The 27692-nt window shown below is 37.8% G+C and overlaps 2 protein-coding genes across 2 annotated transcripts; both read left to right on the top strand.

Annotated features, from left to right (window-relative positions):
• The first annotated feature begins 1855 nt into the window (after positions 1-1855).
• LOC148850520 (uncharacterized) lies at positions 1856-10538 on the top strand. The gene is made up of 4 exons (XM_088947889.1): positions 1856-3076; positions 4743-4884; positions 4959-7430; positions 9933-10538. Exons 1-4 carry the CDS (start codon positions 2163-2165, stop codon positions 10320-10322), a joined length of 3918 nt encoding a protein of 1305 aa, XP_088804015.1. The 5' UTR covers positions 1856-2162; the 3' UTR covers positions 10323-10538.
• Positions 10539-20330: 9792 nt separating this feature from the next.
• On the top strand, positions 20331-27164 carry LOC148850519 (5'-adenylylsulfate reductase-like 4). Its single transcript, XM_088944976.1, has 4 exons — positions 20331-20979; positions 25408-25595; positions 25722-25846; positions 26446-27164. The coding sequence occupies exons 1-4, from the start codon at positions 20773-20775 to the stop codon at positions 26898-26900; spliced, it is 975 nt and encodes a 324-aa protein (XP_088801102.1). The 5' UTR covers positions 20331-20772; the 3' UTR covers positions 26901-27164.
• Positions 27165-27692: the final 528 nt, after the last annotated feature.

The raw sequence follows: 27692 nt of genomic DNA, 5'->3' as shown, positions 1-27692 counted from the left end.
CTGGGAGCGAGTTGCAGTCCACTCTCCTTACCCTTGATTTTGCCCATGCTGAAGAGGCGACTGGGTCTTATGTGCCCATGCCGAAGAGGCGACTAGGACTTGTATGCCCATGCTGAGGAGGCGACTGAGACTTATGTGGTGCTGAGGTCTTTTATCAGCTCGGTACCTTAGGCCCTTAGGCTTTCGGAGCGACTCGTAGTCCACTCTCCTTGATCTTTGATTTTGCCCATGCCGAAGAGGCGACTGGGTCTTATGTGGTGCCGAAGTCTTTGCCAGTTCATGCCTGGGTCAGGTCGCCGGGTCGGCGCTTGTGCCAGGCCACTAGGTCGCGCCTTAGAGCTACGGTTGAATTGCATCAGCCTTGTTAGAGGGAACCTCGCTAAGAAGAGCTCCCGTGGTTCCATGCAGTCTGTTGGCCACCTACTCCCGCGGAAGCTACGAGAGCTCATCTTTGTAGAGGGTACTTCGCTAAGAGGACTGATGAGGCTTTATCCGAGTTGAAATAAAGTTGGTAGAGCTGCTTAGTCTGTTGGCCATCAACTTCCTGCATAGTCTTTGAGTTCATAAAAAAATGGAAACTAGAAAGTGAGAGCTTTAGTTTCTAAAATGTGAGAACTTAGCTTTCTGGAAGAAGAGGACTCTGCCCTTTGGAGGATGAGAACTTAGCTTTTTGTAACGTTTCCCATAGGCGACGCCAATTGATGAATCAATTTTTGGTGATGTATCAATTTTTTTGTGCTAAGTACCTCGTCATTTGGTTTGCTTCCAAGTGGCCGATGACTCAGGGGCCGAAGTGAACTTTTGCTGGATGAGGACTTGGGTGCCAAGATGACTAGGCCGAGCTGGGGGCAGATTAGGTGCTGAGTTAACTGGGTCAAGCTGGGCAGGTTTGGTGCTGAACTGACTGGGCCGAGCTAGGCAGGTTAGTGACGTGCTGACTAGGCCAAGCTAGGCAGGTCAGGTAACGAGCTGACCAGAGGGTCGAGCTGCCTATTAGGTGGCGAGCTGACCAGTGGGTCGAGCTGCCTGGTGTCAAGCTGGATTGATTGTTGAGCTTCGTCGTTCTTTAGAGACCTGCAAGGAATCAATGTCAGAGGACCCGGGGTGGCTACCCACCGAGGTCGCTCCGATGCTTAAGTCAATACTCTCATAACAAACTACAAGCTAAAAATCATAAAGTATGAGAGCTAGAATATGCTTATTTGCCCCTCATGTCATTGGGGTTGGTGCCTTTATATAGACATTGTTTGGCGTGGGTTTCACGCACCATATCTGAGATTTCTTAGAAGTTGTCTAAGTGGTCCAAGATTCCCTGAGGTAACCGCCATGCACGTTGACCGCCCTTTGAATCATTCGGCACGTGGGCCAAATTCCAAGGATCGTGGGAGTGTTTGGATAAGCATGCCGAATTCGTCGACGAGCACGTCTTGCAAGTCACCAGGTCAACGCTTGTGCCAGGTCACCAGGTCGGCGCCCTGTGCCAGGTTGCCTGGTTGCGCATGGGCAAAGCTACCAGCTCACACGAGGGCAGCTCGCGCCTGTGCCAGGCTGCCAGCTCGCGCCTATACCAGGCTACCAGCTCGCGCCTGTGCCAGGCTGCCAGCTCGCACCAGGGCCAAGCCATCAGGTGAGACACCATTAAATTCGCTAAGGCAAATTATTGTTTAAATGATTCCGAATATCACCTAATTATTTCGAAGTATCATGTGTCACAATTGGAGGGCCAAATCCGCACTCATCACTATCATACCCAAAAACTCTTCCAATATCATCCCTTTCCGCCATCGTAGTTTTATCCGAAACCGAAATTCAGATGCACACGAGCACATCACACTGTTTTGAAAGAAAAATAATAAAATATGGATATGAATATTGATTCGCTAACTGCTAAGCCAATTCGTATAAAACCGTCCGGCTCTACAACTCAGAGCGACGTTGGGTGTGCTCCGTTGGCATCAATCGATAATCTAAATATCTAATATCGTCATTCGCCGGTCTAATCGAACGGTGTGAAGTGAAGCATAAGGCTTGGAGTGAAAAAATACTTGAAATTTCAAACATTTCCGTCGTCTTCATCCCAGATCCTCTACTCGTTTCGTTTCGCTCCTAATAAAGAAAAGGAAAAAATCCTCCACCTCCTCGGATCATCCTCCTCCCGCTTCATGGCGAGTGTCACAGTCGATTCCTCTACTAAACGCCTGCAACTCGAATCCATCCCGCTTGTCGATCTTCGCTTCTTATCTCAGTCGGATCTCAACTCGTTATCTCTTTGTGCCAACGATGCATTCGACCTTCGCCGCTGCGACGATGTCGTAATCCCTAAAATCGACCGTTCTGTTTTCAACGAGAGCGCCGGAAGTCGAAAGCAGACGTACTCTCGTCTCCGCCTTGCCCCTAGCAAACCTGAAGACACAAGCATTGGTCGTCGCAGGCGATGTGCTGGCCTTCTTCCCGTTCCCAAGCCTCCGCAGAACCCCGTCGATGACCCCGAACGGAATGAGAACAAACGGATTATTTCTGTTCTGCGAGAGTTGTTCGCCAGGGACAACCCCATAACTGACTTAATCCCTCTTGTCGATGACGACGGAGAGCCGCTCCCCGAGTCCTTGAAGGTGGAAAATGGAGTTCCTATGCAACAATTTCCTGTTTCTGTTTCCGAAGGCGAAAGGAAGAGGAAGAGGGGGAGGAAACCAAAGCACGAATCCAAGTACAAGATACCGGGAGATGGCAATGGTATGACCAACACTATTGTTGTTTACGATAGTGGATCCAATGCAGATAGCCGGTCTATGGAGATTGTGAATCGAAATGGTGTTGTAGTTGATGCCGCTGCGTTGGCTAAAGTTGATGATCCATTCGGTCTCGAGTTGAGGAGGAGAACTGCTGGTTTGCAGACGGAAGCGGAATTGTTAGGGTTTTTGAGAAGGTTGAATGGGCAGTGGGGTAGCAGGAGGAAGAAAAGGAAGATCGTTGATGCCAGTGATTTTGGAGATGAGTTGCCCAGAGGTTGGAAACTTCTACTCAGCCTGAAGAGGAAAGAAGGCCGCGTCTGGTTAAATTGCCGGAGATACATAAGGTCCTATTACTGCTAATCCTATCCTTCTTCCTTTTTACCTTTGCCTTTTCTTTATTTTACATTTCTTGCTATGTTTACTAGTATCTCGTGCACCTGTAGTCCTACTTGTTTTAACTTATGATTAAAGGGTAATCTAGTTACATTTTGGTTTTGAATGATTAATAATCTACTTGTGGTGCACAATCCTGTGCCTGCGTATACTTATTCATGTAACTTTCCTAAAATTCGCATGCATTAATTTGCAATAAATTCATGATATCTGTGAATTCAGGAGTTCAGGGGTGTAAGCCATGTTTTTGACAAAGAATTTATTAATGATATTAATCCAATACGAGGGACTGCAAAGCCCTTGAATGATTTAAATAAAACAAATCTAGAATTTGTAGGATTATATGTGTTGAGTTGAGTTGTCTCATTCAAATTAAGTAATTTCTTTATTTTTTATTTTTTGATGATTAGATTAAGTAATGGTTTTTGACATTCAGTCTTCAACTCAACTGTTGGCTCATAAATATTATTTAAATCTTTTGATGCTTTTCTCTACACGGTTAAGACACATGATAGATTTTTCTGTTATTTAACTTAATTATCTTTGTTTTTGTGATTTTATTTATTTATTCGTTTATCATTTCACGGTGAAAACAGATATTGTTGATCAACCAAACATTTATCATTATCTTTGTGCTTTCCCATCTCTCTTTTATTCATTTATCATAGTCTTTGATGTTTTTCCCTCTCTAACAGGTGTATGTATTTGCTAGTAATTAGTAAATCTGATTGTCACTTATCAAAAAAAAGTTGACAGTCTTCCAGAATTCAATTTTAATTGGGACTGGGGAAATTGGGACATGATGACATGAGTGATAGGAAAGAAAATTAGTAATAACTTTGCCTTTGTGAAAATAGAGGCTTTAGTAGTCGCTTTCTCCCCATTTAGCTTCCTTGTTGTCATGTGTTAAATTAACCAAACATATAGCCTTAATATACATTCGTACCTCTGGTCATCTAGGCAGCTCCTAGTCATCGTCTAGGCATTGACTTGCCTTGACATCTCAAAATTCCTAGGTATTGCATTGTTGCCTTCATTTCATTAGTTTATGCATTTGATTGTCTTCCCGTATCTTAAAATTTCCATTTGAAGATAACTCAACTGAAAATTAGTGTATAATCTGTGCATTCAATCTTAATTAGTTCATCCATATGCATACCAATACTGATATTTTAAAATTTGTTTGCAACTCTGTACCTTGCCTGTTGAAAAGTGGAATTGGGGGGGAGGGGTGAACACATCATAAAAAAAATATTAACCATAAACATTCTTTAAGATACTTGAGCAATCACATGAGGTTTTATGGCATGTAGTCAGCTAATTTGTACATCTTTATCAGCCACAAGTTATTTATTAGCCATTTAAAAATAAAGCTTCTTGTATTTTTGATTGCCCAATATGTTAATTTCTGATCCTTTGAGATCACTTTTATTAGGTCAATAGACCGGTAGTGTGTCTAAAATGCCCATATCCTATTCATAGATAGGAATTTCCTACTATAGTCTTATTCTATAGCTCTAGTTATATTGGTATTTTGTTGTCATTTCTGCATTCTACTTTATGGGTTGTTTGGTCCTTTACTTACATATCCTTGATCACTAATTTGTTGTGATCCAGCCCTAATGGCCAACAATTTGTGTCCTGCAAAGAAGTCTCCTCGTATCTACTCTCTATTTTTGGACCTCAAAATGCAAGCGAGCTCATCTGTGGCCACAGTCATGAAAATTCTCACATGGCACACAAATTAACCTCTGGAAGTGTAAATCCTATGTTTATAAAATTTATTTGGTGCATTATATATTTATTCCATTAGATTTATGGGTTATACAACAGAATGCAGGTCTTACCCATAAGGATGGCAACACAAGGGAAAACATCATTTCCTATTCAGCATCATCTGTTGCTGCTGATGACCATGACAAGCAAGTCACTTTATTGAGGGCTGAGAATCTTTCAGAGGTCCAAGTACGTGACCTTTTAGAATGTCAAAAATGCAGTATGACTTTCAATGAAAAGGATACATATTTGCAGCACTTACTGTCATTTCACCAGAGGGGTGCAAAGAGGTGCAGGCCGGGTTCATCAATTGCTGATGGGGTGATAATTAAAGATGGAAAGTATGAATGCCAATTCTGCCATAAAATTTTCCAAGAAAGGCATCGGTACAATGGTCATGTTGGTGTCCACATGAGGAACTATGTCAGGAGCCTTGAGGCATCACCAGGTGAGATAACTTTACAGAAGAGCATTGATTTTCCATCCTTGGGAGCAATTTCTTCAGCTGTCTCTAAGATGGGTGCATTGGTTGAAATTGACAAGGTTTCTATTCTGGAAACTCCAACTGCTAAGCCTAATAAAGAACTGAATGTTGGCTCTGTTCATAGTAAACTGGGCACCACTTCAATTCTCGGAACTCCTGCTGGATCCAAACTTGAACCAGGTATAAGTTCCTTGCATGATAAACAAGTTGTGAATACTAACAGCATTAATAAGACTCTGGTCAGTGAATCTTGCAATAAGCTGGACGGTGATCTGAGAATGACTGGTTATAAATTAGGGATGATCAACAATGCTGGCAACATATCTGTTGAACTTAAGTCTTGTTTGGATTCTGGAACTGTGTTGCCAACTAATGAGGAAAATGATACTGAAATTTGTGGAAAAGATGGGTTTGCAAGCACCATTGTTGAAATTAACAAGCCTGCCATTGAGAAAGAAATGGCTTCTGGAAGCTCTTCATGTACTCTATCTGCTAATTGTCAAGCTCGCAGGATTGAAAATAATTCTGGGACTCCATTGTCTAGTAATGGGGAAAATGATAGTCTTTTAACTTCTTGTGGAAAAGATGGTTTTGCAGACACTGCTGTTGAAATCAAATCTTCCATTGAGCAAGAGAAGTGTTCTGAAAGCTATTTGCCTACTCCATGTATGAACAAGCAACCTTGCAGCCTTAAAAGTATTATGAGTGAGGCTCTCATAAGTGCTGCTGAGGAACCCAAACTTGACAAAATGGAAAAATTTGGAAGTAATGATATGGCAGGTGGCCTTGATGCTGGCCTGGCTGGATCGGGTAAAGTTGTTGTAACAGTGGCTAGGAGGGGAACTGTTGAAGAAAATGCTATGCAGAGTGGGGTAATAGAACATTTACTGCAGTTATCTGATTGTTTTCCAACCATTGCTGAGATGGGAAACGAGCATGCTGGCAGCCAGGCTGGACCAGGTAAAGAAGATGTTACAGAAGCTACTGGGGATGCTCATGAAGAAAATGCAATGCAGAATGGTATGTCAGAATCTTCTCCAATGTTAAAGCAGTTACCTAATTGCTTTCCCACCCTTGATGGGATGGAAATTGAACATGATGACGATAAGACTGGACTAAGTAAAGATGTAACAGAAGTAACTAGGAACAGTAATGAAGACAATGCTATGCAGAGTGAGATGATAGAACATTCACTGCAGTTGTCTAACTGTTTTCCAACCATTGTTGAGATGGGAAATGGGCATGCTGGCAGCCAGGCTGAACCAGGTAAGGACGTTGCCAAAGAAGCTACTGGGGATACTCGTGAAGAAAATGCAATGCAGAATGGGATGATGGAACCTTCTCTGTTGTTAAAGCAGTTATCTAATTGCTTTCCCACCCTTGATGGGATGGAAATTGAAAATGATGGCAATAAGACTGTACTGGGTAAAGATGTAACAGAAGCAACTGAGAATACTGATGAAGAAAATACAATGCAGAGCGGGGGGACAGAACCTTCACTGCTATCAATACGGTCATCTGATTGCTTCCCCGTCATTGATGAGATAGGAAGTGAGCTTGGTGGCAGTCAGGATGGATCTAGTAAATATGTTGCAAAAGAGACTATTGATGGCATTGATGAAGAAAATTCAATGCAAAGCAGGATGATACAACCTTCGCTGCCATTAATGCAGTCATCTGATTGTTTTCCCACCTTTGAGGGGATGGGAAGTGAGCTTTGTGGCACTCGGGCTGGACAAGATAAAAATGTTGTAAAAGAGGCTACTGTGGTCAATGGCAAAGAGAACACAAGTCAAATTGGGGGGTTAGAACCTTTGCTGCCATTAATGCAATCATCTGATAATGCAATACAGAGTGGGATGAAGAAACCTTCACTGCCATTAATGCAATCATCTGATAATGCAATACAGAGTGGGATGAAGAAACCTTCACTGCCATTAATGCAATCATCTGATAATGCAATACAGAGTGGGATGAGGGAGCCTTCACTGCCATTAATGCAATCATCTGATTGCTTTTCCACCTCTGATATGATCTCAGATAAGGTATGGGGTATTGCATGGAATGGGCACCTTTTATAAGTATACAAGTTGTTAGTGAAAACCATGAGTTTGTCATGATATTTGAGAATGTGGTTGGGATTTATCTGGATTGTTTTGTTATCTTTTTGTTCTCCTATGTTTCCTATTTACTATTTAATGTTTGTGGGTTTTTGTCAGAGAAATGGGGGTGGGGAACTGTAGCCTCAAAAGAAAATGCAAGAGTAAAGATTGATGTATCTGCCTGTCATGCTACTGAAAATCTGAAAAGGTGGCTTGAAGTTGACCTTTTTATTGTGGATCCTCAAAAGATATGATAAATATTATGAAGTTTTTCAAGGAAAATCTGGTAACATGTATAGACAGAGGACCGGGTCAAATTTGTAATTATTAATTACCAAAGAAAAGTATTTATTATTTTTGCACTTACTTTTCGTAAGTAACTTCAGATTCTATTAAGTATGACTAAAATGTATGCATACGAGTCAGGCATTCCTTGGAGAGGTTCATCCGTTCATATCTATTACCTCTCCAACTATGCATCAAATTTCAATTGAGCCCAATTCAATCAATCCCTCTCAACCCCCTATTTGGCTAGTGTATGTGTGTCAGCCAACCTATTTGTTGATCTTTGCACCCATTGTACTTTTATGTGCATGTTCCTTGCTTGCCATTTAATCTTCTTTAGTTCATCTTTGTATGCCAATACTTCTTTCTCACTATTCATTAGCCAACATACCACCACCTTGGAGTCACCTTCAATAATTTGCTTGTCCAAATTCCTGTATCTTGCTCGTTGTACTCCTTGGTGTATAGCATGGAGTTCAACCCTTGTGGAAACCCCAAAGCCCACTTGGGCCAAAAAACGTAGCTACAATATGACTATCTTTATCCTTAAATACTCCTCCCACTCTAGAGGGACCTGGATTTCCAAAGCTAATCCCATCAAAATTTAACTTAATAAAGCTATCCTCCAGTGGTGTCCTAGCCTTTGTAAAGTTTGCACTATCTTCTTTTTTGAGGAGGTTGTAGCCTCTTCCCCCCATTTTCTCCAAATATCATTATGTTAAAAAGGTGAGAAAATTTCCAATGATCTTACATAGTGTATCACCTTAACCATGATACATTTCCTTACAGATTCCTTGCTTCTTTCCTTCTCCATGAAAAGTTCTTGCATTTCTTTCTTCCTATACTATCCAAATAACTGTTGTTCTTGGTGCACCTTCACATGATTCTTCCTCTTTTCTTTGGCCATGTAAAAGTTCTAAGTCAAACAACCTTGCCATATTCATGGGTGGAGCCTACTTGCACACAAATAAAGAGAAAATTTGTTCCCAAATACAAGTAACAAATGAATAGGAGATTAAAAACAAATTTTACCATTGCCTTTGGAAAGAGTGAATCAACTTGTGAGTAAGCACCCACCCATAGGTTGGGGAGCCCAAACACACCCATCAGGCTTAGAGGGGTCTAAGCAAACCTTCTCAAAAATTTGAAATGAATTTCAAAATAGGTTCCATTTTATAATGTGAGATGTGAGATTGAAAACAAAGAAGGAAAAAGGCCCCTAGGAGTAGAATCACTAGACCTAGCAAAAAGTTGACCCAACCCAACCCAAAAAAGTAGGGTTAGAGTCTCATATTTAGCTACATGAATGTGAGAATGATCCGACCCGACCTGAAAAAACTAGGTTGGGTTGGGTCATGGGTTAAACCGCCAACCCAATTGTCAGGTCTAATTGGGACTATTTATGTATTGTTAGAAGTTTCCACTCTTTAATCTTTACTATTTAGTCTTTACACTTTATCGTTTACTCTTTGAATTGTTGAATGTTCCAAATATTTTATTTTATTTGTAGAATTTTAAGATTAGTTCCTTTAATTTTGGCATTTTTTCTATTTTTTCTTTATTTTTAAATTTCCAATTATTTTTAAGGATAAGCCAAATTAACTCGTGGGTCAACCCTAACCCAAACAGTTAGGGTTAGGGTCTAGCATTTCCTGACCCAACCCAAAATCAACATGAAGTGTCTCGACCCAACCCAAACCCGACCCAGCCAACCCAATTGTCAGGTCTAAGAATTGCCTACCCATAGGTCTTCCCAAAATAGGTTTTTGTTTCCAGAGCAGAAAACATACATGATAGAGTTAAGAATTCCTGGAATAATACCATGCATATCTTTCCAAGGGGAGGCTAGGACGGAAGTAACTTTTACACTTCCTAAGGATGTGATTCTGGGTGAGCAGTAGCTAGCCGCCGCCCCCCCCCCCCTCATAAAGATATGAAGTGTACTGGTGGTGTCTTCTGAACAAAGTTTTCTTTTTGGATTTTATTTCCATTCTATTGTAGCAAATTCTTTGAATGAGGAAATTCAAAAAAAAAAAAAAGTGAGACCTTCAAGTGAAGTAGTTTGTCTGCTTTACAATTTATTTTTTGATAATTGTGTGTTTTACAAATTTAACTTACCTGAACATAATACGAGCTTCTCCAATTTCTTATTTCATACAGGGAAGGGATGGATTCTGCAGTGTCAGCCAGAAGCTTGACAATGTCTCAGGTTTTGAGGAGCTGAGATTTGAGGAAATAGAGCCCCAAAAATTCACTTATATTAATGAGCAAGAATCAAGTTCTCTGCCGGAAGAATCAATGAACCTGACATATGATGCAGAGATTGATGTCCCCATTCAATTTGAGTGGGAAGCTGTCTTACCAAATGTTGCTAGTAATCAGCTTACAGCCTTGTGTGTATGGTGCAGATTAGAGTTCAACCATGGGGCAGTCACCTCTGAAACACAATCAGATTCAGTTGGTTTTATTTGTCCAACTTGCAAGGCCAAGATTGCAGGCCAGATCAATGTGCTGGATAATGAGTCATCTGTAAATCCTGACCGGCTATGAAGAGGGTCATTCTTTTAATATTTCTTTCAATGTCTTCTCAGATGTGAGGTAATTTCTGTGCCTCCATGGTAATTTCATCATTCAATGAAAGTTCTGCAGATTGAATCTTGACATCCATTTGATGTTTTTATCAATTTGCAGTTTACCTCTATTACTAAGGGTTGTAGTAATACAGGATTTAGAAACTAATGGAACTATTTGAGTTCAAGTTTTTTATAGGCTTAAAATTTATAGAGAGAAAACAACTTAACCCACTGATCAACGTTTTACAATTACATGTTTTCTTTTTTTTTTTTTTTTTTCTCTTTTTCAATACTGGCACATATTACAGCAGGATGAATGGCTTCCGTTTTGAAGCCATTATCCCGTATCAAAGCCTATCAAAAAGTATTGATACGATACATATCTGTGTATCAATGTGTATTGGTGATTATCGGTCCATATCGATAGAATCACAGCCAAACGGAAAAAATGCAACTGCAGACTAAACCTCGTTTACTTTGTCCGAGAGTTGTGGGAATTGTTTACAGAAATACAGCCCAGTATCTGACGGGATCTCCTGAAAGCAAAAACTTGTGTGGCTGGATGCTGTGCTCTCAGGAGATCCGAGCTCCCAGGTTCTACCACTTTTTAGAAAAAAAAAAAAAACTTGGAATTGATTTTTTTTTTTTTAATTTTATATCAAAGTGGGGTTGGGTGCTAGAATCCACCAACAAGGTAAATGTATCTTTTCATGGATTTACTCGTGTTTTTAGTGGATTTACATGTTTTGGTGCTTGAATTGCATGGAATCGCTCATCTCTTGTTCAAGCTAATTTGTTTTTGCTCGTACAAATTGATCTATACATAGTGCTATCAAGATGTGAAAACGAAAAAATTGCTAGAATTAATTTGTCATGCTTTTGGTAGGAACTGAACAATGGATCTATGAATGATTTGTCATATCTATAGATCCATAACAACACATATCAAAAGATTGGAGTCATCTTTATTTTTAGTCAAATTATGGCCACATTGTCTATTTGTCTTGGGCCTTGTGTCACACAAGTTGTGTTACTTATGGCTGTATTTGGTTTGATGGAAAAGATAGGAAAACCTATACAAACCAAACATAGCCTATGTGTTTGCATCTTAATCTTAATTATTATCATTTTTATCTTAAATTTGGTGTTATTTTTATTCATAAATCACCGACTATTGTATCCCGGTACTTTTTTTTTGTGATATTGATGCTTTGGAGATCGGATTTCGTCTTCACAGAATTGGTCCTCGCAACACTCCGGATTCGCTACCTTGAACCCCGCTGATAATTCCCTTCATAAAAAGGATTTGGCTATTTGGGGAAGCTGTGTTACTTGATGTCATATAAATCTGAAAATTTGAAAAAGGCAAAATGCATGTGGTTTCTCCTTTTCTGTTCAAGGAAACATATTTATTTTCAAAACATAATCACAAATTTGAATTTATTATTTTATGCATATTTTTGCTGAGGCTTAGTTTGGAAGTGCACTGTACATATTTGTATTTGTACTCCTTCCAAACTGAGCCTAAACAACAATAATTTAATTGAAAATTGGATCATTAAGCTTAAAAAGGGTAAATTTTTAAAAACTCCCTTGAATTTTTTGGCCATTTTTGAAACCTCCTCAGAAGTTTGATAGTTGCAATCACCTCTTCTGAACCTTTTAACACAGTTGCAGTTGCAAGTAGGCCTCTTCTGTTAGAATCTCTAACAAGAGGCATGGAAATGTTCAAAATATCCATGTAGTTAATTTTTACTAAAATGTTTATTTTCTAAATTTTATCTTCATATCAATTGTTACCCAAATTCTTCCAATCTTTTTTTTTTCTGAAATTGATTTATTTTTCAAATGTGTTCATCTTAATTGCTCAAATAGTAAAGTTACAGCCGTAAACTCTCTTATATTCCACTACGATACCAAAAGGATATGATATCCAAAAAACTTTTGATCAATCAATTGGAATCATGAATGTGGTAGCCAATCAGGTTTTATCAAAATTCATGGGTGGGTTTTGATTGGTTAGAATTCTTTCGATACCATGTCTTTTCCTCATCATAGATTTTCCCTTTTTTATGATCAAAAGTTTCATTTTTTTTTGGTAAAAACTAGCCTCAGTAGTAATTGTCTAGGTATTTTGGACATTTTCATGCCTCCTGTTATTTTTCTGAGTAAAATCCTCGTGTTATTAGAGGATTCTAATAGATGGGCTCTACTTTCAAGTTTCAACTGTCAGAAAGTTTAGAAGAAGTAATTGCAATTACCAAACTTAAAGGGAGATTTCAACAATGGCCAGAAACTTTAGAGAGGTTTTAGTGGATCATGGGTTCAGATTTTCATTCAGTAGTATGGCAATGGCAACATAACACACCTATCTTGATTAAATTGGGCCCTATTCATTTTTAGAGAAGCTATTTACCTGGGTAAATGTACTTACCCAGGTAAGTGTTCCCCAAGAAACATTTACTTGGGTAAGTGTACTATCAATGTTCTTTTATTTTCTAGGTAAATAATACAATGACCATTTTAGCCATAAAAAGTCATTATTAAAAGAGAGTTTTGCTACATCTAAGCATTGGTAATCTTCCCTCCAGGTGGGAAAGATACTTACCCGCCTCAAACATGGGTATCACTTACTTAGGTAAAATGCATGAAATTTTAAAATGGCACATATCGGGGCTGAGGAGTAAGCTAGTGTGCCTTTTGAAAGGGTTGCACTTAGGACCTAGGTGGGGTGCCTAGGCGCTAAGGTTCAAAGTATTGTTACATATCGGCCCATATTGGTTGATATGTATCCTTCCGGGACCCTCCCGATATGCCTAGACAATGGGTGTATCGGGGGTTTGACCGGTTCAGGGGATGGAGGGGTCCTAGACCGGTTCCCCTAAACCAGTTTTGAAAAAAAAAAGTAAAAAACAAGTATCAAAACGCCCGATACGCCCCTACCAGCGTATTGGGCGTATCGATATTTTGAACATTGCTAGGCGCATTAATATTTTCTTGAGCCTAGCCTGCACTAATATTTGATGCCCTCGAGTTGGGCCCAAGCACGAGTTAGTCAATCAGCCTATACTAGAATTTCATATGCACACATATACATATGCATGCATGTATGGTTTATTAAAAAATAGGTAAATTGCTGAAACCTCTCTTGAAGTTTTTAACCATTGCTGAAACGTCCCTTGAAGTTTGGTAATTGCAATCACCTTCCATGAACTTTCTAACATAGTTGCAAGTAGACCCCCTTATAATCTATTAACAAAAGACACAAAAATGACCAAATTACCCATGTAATTACTATTGAGGCTGATTTATATAGAAAAAACTTGATCTTTTGAGCTTAGGCCTAGCTTGAAGACAAAAAATCCAAGCCCAAACCATGTAAAATTGTGGGCTGAGTTGGTTTGGGCTTGGATTGGGCCCGCGTATGTTGTACCCCTACTTGCAACACTATTTGCAATGCTACAACCACTTGGGCCCAATGAATAAAAATACTTTTATATTAGCATGTTGTTTGATGCCATCATGGGATAAATAGATAATATTAGAGACGTGCCTAATTTTACATGGCCTGGGCTTGACTTTAGTTACCCAAAGGATAGGCTTGGGCCCAACCTGAAAAAATAAAAAAGACCAAACTTTTGAACCCAGGCCTAGGCCCAAGTCGAGGATTGAAAATCGAAATTAGCTTGTCTAAAATTACAAGTTATGTTGATTTGAGCTCGAGTTAAGCCCACCTAATTTGCCTCCCTATGGACCATTGACCATTAATTAGATGTAAAAACAATATTCTTTTTAAGTTAGTTTAGTTTTTAATTCTATTTACATTATTAATGAAGTATTAAATTCATAAATAGGGTGTTTTAGTAAAAAAGTCCACAAAGTCCTTAAATATAAGATTTAATGAAAGAAAATGAAACTTGATATGTTAAATATAGGAGTTAATGATGAGGAGTATAATGAATTTAATAAGAGTAGTAGTTCAAATTATGTTTTTTGCCCTCATAAATATAGGGAGACCAAGTTCAAAATAAAGGATATTTTAGTAAAAAAATATAGAATCTATACCTCATTCACACTTTTACACACACACACACACACACATCAATAGCCCTCATTTCTCCTTAATACACATGCCTCTTCACTAAAGTCCCACTCCAACTCCCTCTCTCTCATGTTCCCAATCACTTAGCCAACCCCCCTCCTAAAATTTCTCCTAAACTATCTCTCCCACCTAAAATTCCTCCTAAAACACATCTTAATCTATCTTACATGCCCAATAAACAATCTAAAAATCAAAAAGGTTAAATTAATTAGCTAAATTAATTTGTGAAATATTATTGATATTTTCAATAATTATTGATATTATTGAATATTATTCATCAGATATCAACACCTAAATTATAAATTTCTGTAGTTTTGGTACTTTGGAAATTTTAATTACTAAAAGTTAGATGCTGAAAATTACTAATTTTGGTAGTTTAATTTCAGATTTTTTAAATTAATTATTTAAACTAATAATTACTAATAAATGAATAATTAAATAAAATATCAATAAATACAATTTTAATGATTAAAAACTATTGATAATTTTTATTAAAATAAATACAATTTTTTTTTTTACATTTTCAATAATTTTTAGCAATAATTAGTTATTGATATTTTTTAGTAATTTTGGTCAATTTATTAGTGCTTAGTGATATTATTAGATAATAATAATAATCATTAGTAATTTTTTAGTGGAAAATTAATTTCAATAAACATAAACTTATTTTTTGATTTTTTAGTAATTTTGGTATTTACTACAATTTTTGGGCAATGATTAGTGATTTTGAAATTTTAATTACTAAAAGTTACTTGATGAGGGGTGATTTGGTACAACCTAGTAAGTAAAGGTCACGTGGATGCGATCTACCTGAAGGATGATAACTTAGCAAAAGGAGCATAGTCAACAGTTTTCAAAGCTCGGGTGTTCGGTCAACTTGGCACAAAACCACCTTGGCATAAAGTCACCTTGGCGTAAAGGCACTTCGGCACCTGATCCAGTTCGGGGCCCAAGAACTGAAGTGACACGTAATAAATTCCAAAAGCTTCCCAACGAACTCTGAACTTTGTGGGATCACGTCGTACGATGGCAAGCCTTATCCTCTCTCCATCCAGATTGGGCGGTAACGATAAGGATCATAAGCTGGCACAATACCCTCTGGATAAAACGGAAGTGGACCTCATCTTTCCAGGCCGAAGATCTTGGAACTATTCCGTGAGGTTCACGACAACTCTGTATATAAAGGCAACAACCCCTCTGGTGCCTAGGTACGCATAATATCATTTGCACACTAGCACTCTAGCTCATTTTCAACTTGTAGTCTATTGCAAGAATACTAACTTAATCATCGGAGCAACCTCGTCAGGTTAGCCACCCCGAGTTCTCTGAGCTCACTGTTTTGCAGAACAACCAGCTCGTCATACAACGAAGCTCCAGGTCATCCTCCAGAAGGGAGCATCCAGTTCGTGCTCCATCATTACTAATTTTGGTAATTTAATTTAGTGAAAGTTAAATTATAAAACTTTCAATTATTCAAATAAATAATTGGAAAGTTTTAATAATTTTCATAATTATTGGAACTATATTTATGGGTTTGGAGGATGACCTGATGGGTAGGAATGACAATGGGTGGGTTCAGGGCAAGGATCATACTCCCCGCCCTCGACCTTGAATTTTAAATTAATCCCTATTGGGAAAAATTTAGTCTGGATACTCAGTCCTCGATGGAGACAGGTTCCCCGATGGGGACCTAAATCCCCAAAATTTTTAATTAAAATTTTATTTTTTGAAAGGTATTTATTTAAAATAAAAGAAAATTTAAAATATAAATAATATTTTAAATATATTTTGATATATATATATATATATATATATATATATAATATAAATAACATAAATAATATTATACATTTAATATAATATATAATTGTGGACTTCACTCCTCGTCCCCGTTCCCGTTCCCATCCTTGATTGAGTATTACTATTAATCTCATATCCACCCTGTCCCCGCTATAACAATCTCCATCCCCATCTTCACTTGGTCGAGAAGGCCAAATACTCGGTGGGGATGGGAAAAATTGCATCCCTACCCCCCATAGAACAATAAATTTTAAGTCCTATAAGTCCTAACATTATAATACTTTTCCTATACATCGCATGCGGGGCCATTAGTTTATGTATGTTAGATTAATGGGGCAGAACTTGCTAGAATCCAATGAGAATGTATTTCACTATCCAATTTTCTTGGTAGGTCACCTAACAGCCAACAGCTATGCCTTGTTGTATGTCCTAACATTTAATGGCATTAATAAGAAATCAATTTGTTTTTTTTTTATCATTGTAGTTATGCAATGAAAGCTCTCAAAATCAATTGACAAAAAAAAAAGTGGACTGGTGTTAGGAGCTGGCCACTTGGTTAGTATATAAGCTGTTTGTCAATACTTAATACATATTATGTGGTTTAAACCATTGGCAGTGGACTGGCTAGCTAATATTGATTATGGTTCAGTGTATAGAGAGTGTTTGGTTTGAAATAGGTCTTTATTTATTTATTTATTTATTTTGTGTTTTAGTGATTGTTGGAGGAGGGCTACACGTGTTGTGCAGCCTTTTTTTTTTTTTTCTATTTATAAAAAACAAGTATATTCTTCCAAGTCGTCTGCATTATTTTGACATTCCATTCGTTGCCCTTGCAAGGAAGGAAAACTGAAGATTCTAAAAACAATGAAAAACATAGTGAAAAATCCATTTTCATTTTTCAACCCTCCCAAGGAATTTACATCAGCGCCCCCACAATGCCCTACAGTACATCACGACCTTGTATTAAAAATATTTTCCAATGCTTAAGATCGGGTAAAATTATATATGGGTTGGTTTGGTTCGGTTTGCCAATCGAATTGTTATTATCGGTTTGATTAATGAACAACTACACATCGCTCGGTTTAATTGGTTAATCAAATAAAGGAGATGGATGTGTGTTTCTTCCCAAGAAATTGTTTTGACCGTTTGTAACGATGATGATACAGTACTATGGATCCTATGAAAAGAATACAAATTTTGGTTTAATATTGTTTTGGATTTTACCTTATTCAACGTTACGTCTTATTTTACTTCATTTATATGCAATCAAATAAAATACAATAAAATTTAAAATAAAGTGCCATTGAATCATTGTCTCTTTTTACTTATGCATATGTTATTAAGTTTTCATATAATTATGAGAGTGCCATCAATATGTAATTACAATATTGCCACAATTGTTATTATTCTCTATATATTTTATATTTATTACCTCTCTTTCTCTCTCTAGGGCTGTTAATGGTTCGGGTTGGACTTGATGGATCCAAACCAATTGGGTCAATTCGGATTCTGTTCCTAATATATTGTTGTTATTCTTATTGGGTTGAAGCCTGTTCCACCTAGTCACGAATTATAAATGTATTATTTATATTGTATTTTTGTAAATTTGTTATATTAATTATTTTTTATAAAAAGGATGTATATATGATGAAAATAATTAAAAAGATACTTGTAGTTGTTGTTTTTCATTATTTAAATTGTTATATTGTAATTATATTTTAATAATTTATTAATTTTAATAAAATTAAATCAGATTGGATTAGATTCAAAAATCCGACTTCCTCATCGGATTCAAAATTAGACCCATGTTTTATCATATTCAATCGGATCTTCGGATTAGATCTATAATTAATAGTGCTGGATTCGGATTCGGATATACTTTCCTTATTTGAATCCGATCCAATCCATTTACATCCCTAGTCAATGGGTTGGGTTGAACCTGATGGGCCCAAACCAATTTGGTCAGTTCGGTTTTCAGTTCATGATATATTGTCCCAATTCTTATCGTGTTGGAGTCGGTTCCACTTAGTCACAAATTAATTTGGAGTCGGGTCTAAAATTATATACATTGAATTGGGAATTTTATGTGTTTAATGTGAGCTTGGGATGAGCTACAGTATTGTGCCAAATCTTGGGCTAAAAATTTATAGGGCCAGGCTCAGACCAAGTGTAAAGACAAAACTTAGGACCAAGTTAGGCCTTTTTCATCTACACATCTTTAACATCTCAATTGAAATCTATGGAATGAAAGCAAACTAATATTTTAAAACATTTCCTTTTCTCTCACTCTCTCACTTTAAGAATTCAACCACTCCCTCCCATCCCTCCCCCAATTCTCCCAACCCCTCTAATAGTATACACTTGTTAAAATGTCTTAATTAAATGTATTTTTAAGATTTTATTAATTATTTTAAAATTATTATTTATAATTGTAAAATTATTTGTTTTAAAATTTGAGTAGTAAAAATGTAATTTAAGTATTTAACTATATGAACTGAAATAATAATTAATTGAATTACCATAATTAACTAATTAAATTAAATTAACTAATTAAATAACACTAAATTAATTTGCTTCATTTATTCAAATAGTTAACATCAAATTTGTGTATATGAACAAAATTATTAAATGTGTTGTATTCGTAGGGGGCACTCCGCTAGTCATAAATTTGCGTTGCAACCACATAGCCTAAATAATTTATTTAATTGAGATTTGGAACTCCATCGCTTTTTTAATTGTGATTTTTTTGGATTTTCGTTTTGATGGGAGATGTAAGATGTGTTAGTTGAGGTGACAATAAGTAGTTCTCGGTTTACATAAAATTATATCCACAACTGAACCAATTTGTCGGTTTTTAGTATTTATCAAATCGAAACCAACCAGCTCTTTTCTAAACCATTATTTTGAGTCGAGTTGATTCGATTTGATCGGTTCATAAAAATTATATGAACAGCCCCCCGATATATTTCCAATACAAGGTCGGGATGTATTGCGGCTTGTGAGGCATTATGGGGCGCCCCATTATGTAAACTCCATGGTAATATGGAGTTGGTGCCAATTACGTCCCAACCAACGACCAACCATTACAGCCGTACATGAGGAACATCTCTCAGAGTAGAGATGTAGAGATGCTTCCAATGTAAGGGGCAGTAGCATATTGGGATAGGGTTGGTAGTGCTCTCATTTTTTTCTATTGGTAGCATATCCCTACCTTCGTCCTCCTGAATATAAGCAACATGTACCTAAGAGAATGAGGCTCAAACCTTTTAGGCAATGTTTGGTTTGAAGGAAAAGGTATAGAAAGGAAGGGAAAAACAGGAAAATTTATAGGGAGAAGTACAAATTAGCGTAGCTCAGAATTTATTAGGCCCAAAGTACAGGGCAATGTATCTTGACCGTTAAATTCATGGGTTATTTTTTTTTTAATCTTTTCCTTCCTTTTCCTTCAAATCAAACACAGCCAAACTTTAAAAATTCGCATGGTGACATTCATCTAACAGCCAAGTAGACATGTTTATGGGCCAGGCTGGACTTTTACTCTTCATGAATGAAAATTTGTTAGGCCCGAGCCCGAGCCTGAGCCCGGTTTGACCAATGGGCCTACAACTTGGGCCCGAGCCCAACCTTGATAAAAAGTCGGACGCCTGAGCCCAAGTTCGTGATGATTGTAAGCTGTGATTTTAACGGTGATCTGTTCGTGTCAGAGAGAGAGAGAGAGAGAGGAGGAACGATGGATGTTCGCCGCCTTGTCGGTTGTGTGGCTGCCTTAGAGTGTGAGAACTGAGGACTGAGGAGGATGTGAAGTCTGAAGAGAAGAGAGGTTCAACTAGAAAGAGGTGAAAGAGAAAAGGGGTTCAACTAGGGCTTTCTAACTTTAATCTATAGGTCGGGCCGGGCTATTTTGACAAATCCTGAGCCCGGCTCGAATTTATTGCAGGCCGGGTTTTTAGCCCGGGGTTAACCCCGCGGGCTCTTTTGCGTGTTCAAACCCGTCCGGGGGCCGGGCCGGCCCGTCGGACCACCCGGCCCATGAACAGGTCTACAGCCAAGTATGGTAGCCCGTACAGTATTAAAGAGAAGGCTACCGTACGCCCCACCGTTCCAACTTATCGTCAATCAGCCACAGGGAGGCAGGATGCAGGATCACAGCCTCTGAAGTCTGGAACCGAATCCACCGTTTCAGCCATTTTCTTCTTCTTCTGGTTCTGGTGCAGATGCAGCCTCTCTCTCTATTCTCTCCCACCAAAATTTCCCTCCCAGGTGCCGTATGTATATCTACAGTAAAATTAGCCAGCAGCATGCAGCCATGATCCTCCCTCATCTCCCTCGTCCTCATCAACCCTCATAATAATGAACACCCCCGGCTTTAACGCTAAAATGCGCTGTCCTCTCTATCTCCCCTCTCCTCTTACCCTTCTTCGCTTTTCACTTCCTTTTCTCCATCCTCCTCTTCTTCTAACATTCCTTTAGAGTTTCTTTCGCTCTCCTCCCTCAATTCCCCAATTTGTTGGTGCCTCCACAATCCATGGCGACGAGGGTTTGGCATACAGGGTTCGTCCTTTTACTGCTATTCGGGAGGCTAACCTGCTCTGAGCCCGTTAGAGTTTCGTCGTCTGAGGTCTGTCCCGTGCCGTCCGTGGCGGATTCGATCTTGCGCTCTCCAGATTTATGTGAACATTCCAATTGGCTGTCGAATGGCGATTCTGATGGAGATCTAGTCGGTGTTACGGAGGTATTTACGAAATTTATTTTCTTTTTTTATGTTCTTAGTAGTCATTTCCAGAATTGCTCGTGGTTTACAAGGTCTTTTGGTCATGGAAATATTTCATTCTGAAAAGAAATGCAAAACTTCTGCGGTTGATTGAAACTTTACAATTCCCTGATTTTTCTCTTTTTGCTGTCGTTGGTTGTGATTTTTCTGGTTCTGAAAGTTAGGATTTGGAACAGAAAGCAAAATTCGGTTTTCTTGCTTATAAATCCCTTTTCTGGCTGAGAACTGGACCAACATTTCTTGAATGCGATGATTTGGAAAATGGTATCTGTGATATGTGGGTAACTAAAGATATGGTTATATTAGGGCCATTGTTGAATCCGGCCAGGATACCTGGATTTTGCAAACAATTTCATCTTAGAGAGCGATAGGAATGATTTAATCTCATCTACTATTAATTATAAACAAACTATTTGGAAAATACTGAAGCTGAATGATTCACATAAAAAAATACTGTTACATGTATTGAAGGGTGCCTAGTTGCCTTGGCGCCTGCCTAGGTGATGCCTTGACAACCATGGTTTTACTGTAGTTTTACATGTATAGAAGACCACCTGCAGCACCTGTTAGGAAAAGTGATCCGTTGCAAGTTGAAGGGGGGCTAGAAGAGCTAGGAGGCACATGGAAAAGGACTTGGGTGGAACTAATAAGAAATGTTTTAAGTGCCTATAATTTAATTTAAGGATGGATGTGGCACTGAGCAGAATAGAATGGTGAAACATGACTTATATAACCGACCCCATATAGTTGGGACAAGGCCTAGATGATGTATTAATCTTGAAAGTGTTAGATTTTCTCCTTTGTACTAAACCTCCATTCACCAATTACCATGCTACACCTATTCCTATTGTAAACTATAAAAGGGGCAGAAATATTACTGAAATATTTCAGAATGAAAGATTCTATTGACCTTGTGCATTGAAATAAACAAAGCTTCAGAGGATAGGGGACTTGGGCCTAACCTTGTTTGAAGGCAAGGAAAATGGCAAACTATGAGTATTTAGGACAAGAACAGTTTATGTATATGACAGCCAAATCCAAGGAATTCATTGTGATGAGGAGGCAATTTATATGGGAGGGACAAACTATCTCCACATTTTCTTTTATTCTTTTTTCTTGAATAATGTCAAGTTCCATAAAAAAATGGTGGCGGAGTTCCATAAAAAAAAAGAGTATTTAGGATAAGAACAGTTTAGGACATTAACAGTTTATGTATAGGATGGTGGTGGAGTTCATTTTGATGAGGAGGCAATTTATATGGGAGGGACAGACTATCTCCACATTTTCTTTTATTCTTTTTTCTTGAATAATGTCAAGTTCCATAAAAAAATGATTGGTCATTTACATAAAGAATGACCATATAGTCTTTCTCAAGGAATTGTTTTGCAGATCCACAAAAAAAGGGAATTGTTTCAAAATTTCATCATTTACTTTCATGATTTAGGTCACCATCATCATCTAAGCCTTGCCTTAACCATATGGGGTTGGCTACATGAATCTGGATTTGCCATTCTATTCTGTTTAATGTCATATCCATTTTTGATCATTTCTCACTGCACTTGGGTTAAGGCATAGCATGTACATGGAATGCCCTAGCATGAGCACAGAAAAGACAATTTAGGATCCATGACCGTAAGAGTTTGGCAAAAGGTTTTATACTGGCTGCCAACCTGACACAACCCTTGTCCTTTATCTAAGTTTGGGACCACTGGTGTAAGACAAAGCTCACATTGGCAGTGTTACTTTCTTGATTTAGCTATGGTATACTAATTTATCATATTTATCTGTAGGGTCTGCTATATGATTGTTTTAGTCAGAAGTCTGAAACTGAATGACCTGGGAATCTTCTATGTCTTAGTTAGAGTTCTAGAGGATTCGACATCATCATCCAAGCCTTATCTCAACTATATGGGGTTGGCTACATGAATCCTGTTTCACCATTCTGTCCAATTTAATGCCACGTGCATTGTTAAATTATTAGTGCTTAAATCATTTCTTACTTTTTTGACCCATGTCCTTTTTGGTCTAGCCCTACCTCTTCTAGCCCCTTCAACTTGCAATTGGTCAATTCTTCTTATGGGTGCTAGCAAATGTCTTCTATGCACATGATCAAACCATCTTAGTCTTCCTTCTCTCATTTTGTCACCTATTGGAGCTACTCCTAGGTTTCAATGAATGGCTTCATTTCTATCCCTATCCTTTCTAATTTTCCCACTCATCCATCTTAGCATACATGTTTCTGCCTTACTGATTTTTTGGACATGTTGTTTGTTGACTGCCCAACACTTTGCTCCATACAACATATCTGGCTTTACAACTGTTTAGAGTTTTCCTTTAAGTGGCATTCACCATAGTTGTCAAGGCATCGCCTAGGTGCTTGCCTAGGTGTCAACCAAGCAACTAGGTGCCCTTGTCTGGGCAATTGCCTAAACACCTTGTTTATAGCAATTCGGCACCTATCTAGGTGGCTAGATGCCTATCTAGGCAATAGGGCACCCGCCTAGGCAATTAGAATGACAAGGTGGGTGTCTTATTAAAATACTATTGGTATTGTTGCATCTTATTAATATGTATGTTACTACATTCTATTATATACTATATGCACCATTTATACTTTGTTTTGATTTTTGAAGTTTTGCCATTGAAATTTAAAAGATCCAAAGCTTTTGAGAAGAGAAAAAAAAAAGAAAGAGAGAGAGAGAGAGAGAGAGAGAGAGAGAGAGAGAGAGAGAGAGAGAGAGAGAGAGAGAGAGAGAGAAATTATAAATAACTTTTTTTTTTTCTCCTACTCTCTCCCTCTCTCTTATATAAAATAAACAGCAGCTCCGCCCCTGTACTTTTTCTCTTTTACTTACCCTCTATCTTAAATTTTATCATATGAAACTATGACCTTCTTTAGTTGCTAATTTGATATGAATTGCTTAAATATTTATTATGTTAATATCATTTTTGAAACTATTGAAATAATATTGTCCTAAACATGTTGATTTTCCATGTTTTTAGAGGAAATTTAATATTACTAATAGAGAAAATTGCTACTTTTCCAATTAATATGCATGCTGAATTGTATATAAAACTAGAAAACTTAGTTTTCTATTTATGAAAATTTTATTGCCAAGGCAACTAGGTGACTAGGCGCCTGACTACTGCCTAGAATTGCCTAAGCACCTTAACAACTATGGTATTCACCCATCACATAAGATCCCAGATGCACCCCTCTCTTTTGCTCAATTTACTCTAATTCTATGTGTGGCATCATCCTCAATCTCTCCCTTGTTACCGGAAAAGGTCACATTTGAGTATCTCTTGCTCACCAATTCAAGATTATACCCTTATTAGCATTCCTATTATAATTAAAATTACATATCATATATTTTGTTTTAGTCCTATTTATCGTAAAAACTATTATATTAAGGTTTTTGTCCATAAACCTAATTTTGCACTTAATTCTTCATTAGTTTCATCAATTAAAGCAATGCCATCAACAAACAACATAGGTTTTCCTCCTGAATATGTTTAGTGAATTTCATTACAAAATCTCTCGCTACTTATCCAAAATATATAGGAAAAATCTATGATGCTGGAAAGACATGATATGGGAAAGGCTTTGACCAATCAGAACCTCCTGTGAATGCTGATGATAACTCACCTGATTAGTTATCACTTTCGTGATTCTGGTTGATTGGTTATAAGGTTTTTTAGTATCATGTCTTTCTGGCATTAGTCATCATGGTTGGACCCCTATATATAAAATTCAAGATCAAATGTTGGAATGCTAATTAGCTATTACTTGGTTAAATTTCTCATACATGGTGGGTTTAGAACTCATGTAGAATGGGGGAGCGAGCACAATCCAGTCTCCAGAACGTCCCCCATTTAGTTGATTTGGATCGACACTTCGTGCCTCCAAATGGGAGAAATAGGTTGATTTTTTTTTGGTAATTTTGGAAGATTCTAGCATTCCAGTGTGCTACCTTTTCCCTTTATCTATAAAGGGAACTTGTCCCAATTCAGTGTGCTACCTTTTCCCTATGCAGGCACTTTCTGAGATATTCAATTATAATTATAACATACATAATGCCCAAAATTTAAAAATTTAAACCTTGCAACCAAAAAATCTTCCAAAATAATGAGCAGGTTAGTGGAATTATTTGTAAAATTATAATTTATCAAAAAAGTTATTTGTAAAATTGTAGTTATAGAGTGCACTGCATTTTGTTAAATTCCTCTTATTATGTTTCTTGCATGTTTACATGTCTGGTTGTGTTCATCTACAAGGAAAGGTGATGAGAACTCCTCATTTTGGGAATATTTAGGAATATGTCTTAATTTATCTGCCACATTAACTTGGCAGTTTTCTAACTGTAATGTTCATTTTCTCTTGTGAAGGGGGATGAGGTTTCATTACAGAGAGCGCTGAATCTGGTTCACAAGAACAGTAATGAATATGTATCTTTGTTCTTCTATGCATCTTGGTGCCCATTTTCTAGAGCTTGCAGACCTACCTTCACAATTCTGTCTTCCATGTATCCTTCCATTCCCCATTTTGCTGTTGAAGAATCTTCAATCAGGCCTAGGTTTGTCAGAAAGAGTCTCTCTCTCTCTCTCTCTCTCTCTCTCTCTCTCTCTCTCTCTATCATCTATGGATTTTAGTGTTTTACTTGCAGAAATATTCATATTGATCATTAAAAATATCGTTGCAGCATACTCTCAAGGTATGGAGTTCATGGATTCCCGACCCTCTTCCTCCTGAATTCCACCATGCGGGTGCGGTATCATGGTTCCCGGACTATCAATTCTCTTGTTGCTTTCTACATTGATGTTACAGGTTAGACCAACCCTTGGCTCTTTTTGTTTACTGGTTTTCGTGATGTGATATCTATGTATGCATATAGTTTGCTCTTATATTTTTAAATTCATCAACAAGGTTAGCAAATATAAAAAAAGTTGCAGTTATTTTAAAAGTCACTCTCTTTACATGAACCAGTTATTGCAAATAAGCTTTGTATTCTAGAGATTGATATAGTAATTTATTTCATCTAGTTCTTTGAAATTTAATGATCAGACGTAAGTGATTATAATTATTCATTTAGAGTAGAGCCTCTGTCTGTGATATTACTTTTACTGTACACTAGTCTTGGGCCACTTCCATTTATTTTCATTAATAGGTTATCTGGGGCCACTATGTTGACTTCTCATCTTGTGGAAAAGTGACCAAGACATCCACAGGTGCTTTTGTCAATGACTTAGGTTAAGATTCTTAAGGATATTCACTGCTTTGCATTGCATGTACTGTTCTCTATTTGATCTTATATGTATGATTTGATCAGTACCTGTAGGTGATCTTGTTGAGAAATTGTTACAACTAAAACTTTTTTCTCAAGGTTTTTTTTTTTTTTTTCTCTTTTTGCATGCGCTTGGATCTAGGCATTAAGCCGGCATCACTGGATAGAATGTCCTTGGAGAAAATGGGAAACCCATCAAATCTTGCACATCTGGAGGACTCTGAAAAGGAAAACTGCCCATTCTCATGGGCAAGATCCCCGGAAAATTTGCTTAGGCAGGAGACATATTTGGCATTGGCTACCACATTTGTACTTCTGAGGTTGCTTCACTTCTTTCTCCCAACACTGCTGGCATGTGTTCGGTGTGCTTGGAGAAGGCACATTCAAAATGCAAGCTTGGTGAGCTTATGGAAGTATCCCTTGACGTGCCTCAATCAAGCAATTCAAGTATTCAATGTGCTGAAGGTGCCTTGTAAGAGGAGCAATTTGCAGGAAGGAGCAATGAGTGCCAGGGCATGGGCATCCAAGTCATTGGCCTCTGTTTCCATTGGTGATGCAAGCTCTAGCAGGACATATTCGGGAAATGAAAGGTGTTGAGCGTGCCTTACTTGTCCATGGCATAGTTGACATTCCTACTTTTGTATTTCTCTGCTCGTCTGCAGTGGTTGTGAAGCTCATCTGGTTTGAAGATGAAGATCAAGGGGCTTGAATTGGGGTTGGGTGTTCAGCCGTACATCTTTGTTGAAGATGAAGGTTCTTCCATTTGACCATTGTAGTGACCTTTCCTCACATCTGTTTATATCATGATATCATGAAAATTATGCTTATGAATAGGTTGGTCTAGATTGTTTTTATGCTTTACATCATCCGTCCTCTTAGCTTAGCTACCCAATTAGCCGATAGCCAATTACCAAATCATATGAATATCTGAGCCTTGTCCCAACCATATGGGGTTGGCATGAATCCTGTTCTGCTATTTCGTTCAATTCGATGCTATATCCATTGTGAGACCTACTATATGCAATTGCTAGGCTAGTTAAAATTTATTCTGAACCAACGGAATAAGTGCAAAAGTTACATACTTTTGTCGAATTAGATCACCATGTTAGTCATTTGAAAGCAAATGCAATCATGGCATAACAAACCAGCAGAACTCTCAAAGTTCTTGTAATTATCTGATTGAACCTCCTTTTGTTTTAAAGACCTTATTGGCAGGGGTCCATGCAATTTCTCTTCTTCTTTGCCTACTAATGTTCTGCTATTTTTAATTTTTTAGTGAAACATTGTTGACTTTTGCCTCCTATGAGGAGGCACCGTCTTACGCTAGAAGAAACTTAACATAATTCGACTTTGATACCGGAAAAACTTGCAACCAATGAAAAGGTATGG

Source organism: Nelumbo lutea, chromosome 5 (genome assembly GCF_056320005.1).
Source record: "Nelumbo lutea isolate HS-2025 chromosome 5, American lotus-T2T, whole genome shotgun sequence".
Lineage (NCBI taxonomy): Eukaryota > Viridiplantae > Streptophyta > Magnoliopsida > Proteales > Nelumbonaceae > Nelumbo > Nelumbo lutea.
The sequence above is the reverse complement of the archived record's forward strand: the minus strand, read 5'-3'. Positions and strand labels throughout refer to the sequence as shown.